The 6,284-nt window shown below is 47.0% G+C and overlaps 1 protein-coding gene across 1 annotated transcript; it reads left to right on the forward strand.

Annotated features, from left to right (window-relative positions):
- Nucleotides 1-35: 35 nt before the first annotated feature.
- setd3 (SET domain containing 3, actin histidine methyltransferase) lies at nt 36-5,667 on the forward strand. The gene is made up of 6 exons (XM_062469764.1): nt 36-200; nt 3,587-3,723; nt 4,164-4,256; nt 4,397-4,545; nt 4,994-5,066; nt 5,330-5,667. Exons 2-6 carry the CDS (start codon nt 3,621-3,623, stop codon nt 5,650-5,652), a joined length of 741 nt encoding a protein of 246 aa, XP_062325748.1. The 5' UTR covers nt 36-200; nt 3,587-3,620; the 3' UTR covers nt 5,653-5,667.
- Nucleotides 5,668-6,284: the final 617 nt, after the last annotated feature.

Genomic DNA, 6,284 nt, shown 5'->3' on the forward strand with positions numbered 1-6,284 from the left:
ATCGTTCAGTACCAAATAGGATTCCAGAATCAAGGTTTTGTTTATGTGGGCGTATAACCATATTGCTCCAATCAAATCCTTTCAAAACTGTGTTACGGGCGTGGCTCTTAAAATTCAACATCAGGTTCGGTTTCACTGCTGTACCTTGTGGAAGAGGATTGAATTCCAGTCTGACAGGAGGATCGGCTGTCAATTAGAAGGTAACTTTGTTCTGCAAAGTGTTTTAAAATAAATGATGTCCGCACAATCATTATTATTCATCTGTAAATGTTTAGAAGCTTTAGCTGCCTGCCATCACTATTGCACGCATCGCTGCTCAGAAAGTGTTGCTTGCAAACTGGCGAACCAGACAGGCAGGGAGGGAACAACATAATACAGTAAAGAGCCAGTCAGATTAGCTAGCTGGCTAACTCTAATGCTTGCTGGTTGTTCCACTTCAGTTCAGCTTGTCACTAGCTAGGTGAGCGAATCGTTATCGGTTATGTACAATAGTGAGCTAGCATATGTAAATTCAAACCACGTCGTTTTAAATGAATGGGCTCGTGTGTTGCTAGCAGGGTTGAGCTATCTAGTCCAATTAGATTTCGTATTTGATGGGCGTGATTCAGCTCGCTAGCTACTGGGTAACCAGCTAGCCTAGGCTAGTTTGGTACTTTCCCCTGTGATCATGATAGCTAGTGTGCTATGTGAAGTTAAGAAACACCCGCTACTGTTAGTTTACCTGGTTCCCAATTATCTGATTAACATCCATAATAGCACAGATTAGTACTCGCTTGACTAATATCAACGATATTCCCATGCAAAATAGATTAGCTATTATTATTATTATGGTGAAACTAGACCATGATAAAACTCACAATGTTTTATTCACGTTGTTAGATAGCTGTCAGTTGGCAGAGAGACTTCATTAAAGAATCCCTTTCACACCGAGATGGCAGTCCTCGGCTTTCGGGTTTTAAAGTTTGGTCCGACCACATAGACAGCAGTGTTCTCTTCGCCCTTAATGGGTGCATAGTTGATTATGTTGGTGGAGTGGAATTTTGGCAGGCTTTCAGCCATTGCCAGATTGAACTATGGCCGTGCGGTGGCCCTTGCCCAAAAAATTATGAAAGGAGTGCGAAGCTTTGTCTGATTGAGTGTTAGTGGTCGTGAGATTGTGTGTGTGCACAGTGTTCGGTTGTTCTAAACATGATTGTGTTAACCATTTCAAGTATTATTGTCTTCACAATTATGTCTTCTTGAATTAGTATTGTAGCTCTCTGAACATTTGAGAGTAAAACTGAGTTTTCAAATATAGCTTTCAGACCTCAATGTTATACATTTGTGTAAGTTGTGTGCACATTATTATCTCCATGTCCTGAAAGTTGTTTGATGGCTCATATCTTTCCCACTACACAGGGAATTTTGCCCAAGGTGATGCTGAAGTGTTTAGTTCCATCTTAACTTGCACTTTCAAGTCAAATGCAAAGCATCAGGCAAAACTGGGATTTGGGCTGTAATATTGCTGGGGAATGGGTGACACAGCTGTTTTGCCAGCAGCATTTTGAGGAGTCTGTGGATACAACATGTTGTAAAGTGACAAGAGCTGCGCTTGGGTGTCTGTTTGCCTTGAGCAGCTGGTGCTTCATATAGCCCCCATCCTCACAAATCTGCTGGAGTTGAAGTCTGTGTTTTTGACCTATTTTATCCAGGCATCAGATATCAATATAGACTTGCATGCCTTTGTGACATTCCCGGCACACTCTAGGGACAAATTATTCTCTAGAGGGGTGGAACCGACTGGTTTTTGGACTGCAGAAGGGCCTCACTCTGCCAACACACTGCTTTGGCCTGTAGCAGTGGCGCTGCTTTTAGCTTTAGCAAAGACTTGCAAGAAGAGCAGGTGACAGAGTGAGAATGAGGGGGTGGGGGGGGGAGGTAGGGTTGGTCTGAGAGAGGAGGGGGAGAGAGAGACGAACGAAAGGAGGGAGAGAGGGGGGGGAGAGAGAGATAAGCAGCTGCAGGGGGGTTAGACAGATAAACATTAGCCCACTTGCTAAGATGGCCAGTGGAAATGGTCTAAGGTTCAGATTTATAGTGTAAACTGACAATTGACACTGTCTATTTTAAGCCATAATTACTACATCGCTACAAACACTGCTTAACCCAACGCATTGTCCGTGTCGCTTAACCCTAGGCTAACTTTAGCCTATGTTACTGTATCTGCCATGCTTTCACACGTGTAGCCTAGGCCAGGGCTAAAGTGTAGTTTGACAGAATCAATCCATGTGTGTTATAACCTGAGAGACTAGACTACTCTTGACTTATTCTGTGTCCCACTCTTTCAGGAGACATGTAGGCCTACTAGTTTGCTGCTGGAGGTCAGCATCAGCGTGGGCTTTGATAGTCACAGCTGAGCAGGAATGATTGATCACATCCTTGATTTGCTTATTTTTCTCCTACATTTGAAAAATGTAGGAGAAACTAACTGAAGCAGACATTGAAATAACATTGCCTAGTCATTCGATGAAAACTTTTTTTTCCTGAGCTGAGTCAGTCTACCATCAGGACTATTTTCTTTTCCTATAGACAAATTGACTCTTGCTGCAACAAGGAAGTAGCAAACGTGGGTCCTCATAATAAATACCCTATGTATCTGTGTCACAAGATCGACTGCAATGCTAGGTCAACGCAGTGATCGTGAAATTAAAATCCTGACTCAGAATGGAAGAGCACAATATATTTCTTCAATGATGAGACATTTTCTCAGGCGGTGTTTCTTTCATGACAAAAACAAATTCCTGTGTGTCAAAATGTGCTGCCGGTTGCCTGCAAAGGCTGAAAAAAAACCCTGAACTGGGTTAGTTTGAGCCTATGTCTTGTCAAGTGCTCAAACTTTGTCATGGTAAATTTGAGTTTCCATCACCAGTTTTTTCCCCTTCATTTCCAAAAGGAAAGCTAGGACATTTGAATGGATATCCTGTGCCAAGATGAACAACAAATAGCCTGCCACTCTTGGTCACTCTCAGCTCAGACTACTCGTAAGAGTCGCTCGCTTGTGCCCTCTAGTGCACATTGCATAGAACAATGCCAGACATTTTTGGGAACCAGATGAATCTGCAAGCTCATGTTGCATTTGTTTGAACAGGTCTGGCCACCCTCCCGTTGAAACTGATTTCCACCCGGCCTGAGTAGTGCTGAGCCACTCACATCTGTTTATCTAATATGGGGAGGGGGGGGTTGTTACGATGGCTACAGGGGAGTGCCGTTGAGGAAGTTTTGTAAACATCCAAGATGTTTCGTTGCTCTGTTGGATTGTATCCATCCAATTATGTCCTGAGGCGTTTTGTTCTGCGGCCGTTGATAAACACCCAGAGGTTTCACACTAAAACGCATTTTCAAATGTGTCTGGCAGTGCCAGGCTATGGGTGAATTGATTCCAGGTTTTATTTCCCCATTACTTTGGTGTTGTTGCTAGCTGGTGCACAACAACATAAAAGCCCAAACCAACAGGCAGGTAGCTCTCCAGGAACATTTGGAGACCCCATGACTAAAGGCAGTAAGTCAATGAATAACTGAATAACAACTCGCAGCATCTCTTCCCCAGCCCCTTTGCCCTTGCCCTGCTGTCCAGTTGCACCATGGGAAAGAAGAGTCGAGTGAAGACTCAGAAGTCAGGGACGGGCGCCACGGCCGTGGTGTCCCCCAAGGAGATGATGAGCCTCATCTCTGAACTCCTACAGAGTACGTGGACTTCCTCACCATCAGCCTGTTGAAACACTCCCTAACCACTTCCTCCCTCACTTCCTTGAATGAACATCTGGTGAAGCAAGAACCCAACATTTGTATTCAGATAAGATGGTCATGTTAGTTAAGTGCTGTTTCAACTGGAATGTATCTCCATTAAGAGTATTGAAATGACCACATGGGGTTTATAAAGATCAGTTTCCGTTCCTGATGATGGAACTGATTATGTCCTACTCTACTTTGAACCCTTGATAACGAAGTTCATCAAATTGTATTCTCAGATGAATGATAATATGAACGGCATAATAACAGTTGTTACTATGTAGCCTAATTGCCATCTTTTGACACGTTGATCAAAAGTGTACCAGCTGAAGCTGTAAGAGGAAGCTGCTTACTAAGGTGTGTGTGTGTGTGTGTGTGCACCTGCGTGTGTGTAGAGTGTAGCAGTGCTGCCCCCGCTCCAGGGAAAGAGTGGGAGGAGTATGTTCAGATACGAGCCCTGGTGGAGAAGATCCGCAAGAAACAGAAAGGTAGGCTGTGACACACACTCATACATACATACATGCATTGCATACATACATACAAATGCAAACACTTACTCACTCAAACTCACTATCACCAATTCACACACACAAGAGACAGGTGAAACGTGTGCGTCCCCCCCCCTCAGGACTTTCCGTGATGTTTGAGGGCACCAGGGAGGAGTACTTCTCTGAGCTCATGGCCTGGGCCCAGGAGAGCGGGGCCTCCTGCGACGGCTTCCAGGTCGCCAACTTCGGAGACGAGGGCTTCGGCCTCCGCGCGACCAGGGACATCAAGGTGCGTCCTTAACAGCCCTGCAGAGCACGGTTATGAGTACAACCCCTCCACCCCACCCACCCCACACAGACACACTCTACAGTACCAAATACAACACATGTTCATTGATGTTCGATTAGCTGACCTGATGCCCCCCCCCCCCCAGTGAATACCACAGATTGATCAGCTCCTCCATTAGCAGAGCCAGGAAGGAGGTGCCCTCATTGGCATTCTCCTCCTAATGACCCCCCAATCAGCCCTCATCGACTTTTCAAAAATGCCCGCCCCTGGGGCCGGTCGATGCGACAAAGGCGTGCTAATCTGGCTCCTGTCCTCCTCCCTGTCTCTCGCTCCCATTCTGGAGGCTGATCAATGGCCAACCGTAGCCAATACTAAGGTTAAGAATTTTTTGGAGTTGTGTTTGCTAAGGAGTCCAATGTAAACGGGGTGTAATATGTTGTGTTGGCAGGCAGAGGAGCTGTTCCTGTGGATCCCCAGGAGTATGCTGATGACTGTGGAGTCAGCTAAGAACTCTGTCCTGGGTACGTCCATGTGGTTTTAAATCAGTTATACACACGCGCGCACACACATTGAGACACTTCTATAAATAAATAACCTTGAATAGCCTCCTGGAAACTTAAGGCTCGGCTGGGCGTTTGCCCCTGGTGCTGGCCAGGGCGTGCCCTATTCCATGGCCGACCAACACAGTGCCAACCCCCACGGTGCCCCCATATCACAGGCACATCCAACACAATATTTTGGGGGGGAATTTCTTAATCTGGAGTCAAATGCTCTCCCCATCCAGGCCCCCTGTACAGCCAGGACCGCATCCTCCAGGCCATGGGCAACGTGACGCTGGCTCTGCACCTGCTGTGCGAGTGCTCGGAGCCCGCCTCGCCGTGGCTGCCCTACATCAAGACTCTGCCCTCCGAGTACGACACGCCACTCTACTACGAGGAGGAGGAGGTGCGCCACCTGCTGGGCACGCAGGCCGTGCAGGACGTGCTGAGCCAGTACAAGAACACAGCGCGCCAGTACGCTTACTTCTACAAGGTGGTCCAGGTAAGCGTGTGTGTGTGTGTGTTTTGTGAGGGAGCCAGTCGCATCGTTTGGACTTTGTATCCTTAAGCCCACAGCTCCCTGGTTTGACTGCATGTTTCACGGTCGATTTAATACAAACCTTGGATTTGAGGTCCAGGCCCATGTCCCATCAAAGAGGAGTTATAACCACAGCTTCTTTATCCGCCCAATCAGGGGTCTGCATTTCAGTCCGCTGCACTTGCTTTCCCTTTCTCTCCCTCCCTTATTTGCCCTCTTCTCCATATGACACCCTCTCTCTCGCTCGCTCGCTCGCACTCTTCTCTTCCCTTGTTTGCTGTCCTCTCCTTATCTCACCTCTCTCTCTCTCTCTCTTGCTCGGCCTTCACCTGTCTGTCAGCATGTCTGTTGCCTGGCAAGAGGAATCAGGCAGTAAGAGGTTTCCAGCCGTGGAGCGGAGAGCAGACGGGTGGAGGGGAGATGGGGGCCCAGAGCAGGTTTAGAGTGCCCTCTTGCACTCAATTTCACAGGCCTCTGATAAGCTGCCAATGACACACAGAGCTGGGGGTTGGGGACCTGGCCTTGTAGTACTACAACGTCACCAGCAGGGGGGGATATTTCTCTTTTCCTTAACTGGAAGGGGAAAATGTACAGAATAATACTACGTTCATGTATAGCAGACGTTTGTATCCAAAGAGAGGATTTGAACTTAGGACCTCTTG

The sequence above is a fragment of the Osmerus eperlanus genome, chromosome 9 (genome assembly GCF_963692335.1).
Source record: "Osmerus eperlanus chromosome 9, fOsmEpe2.1, whole genome shotgun sequence".
Taxonomy (NCBI): Eukaryota; Metazoa; Chordata; class Actinopteri; order Osmeriformes; family Osmeridae; genus Osmerus; species Osmerus eperlanus.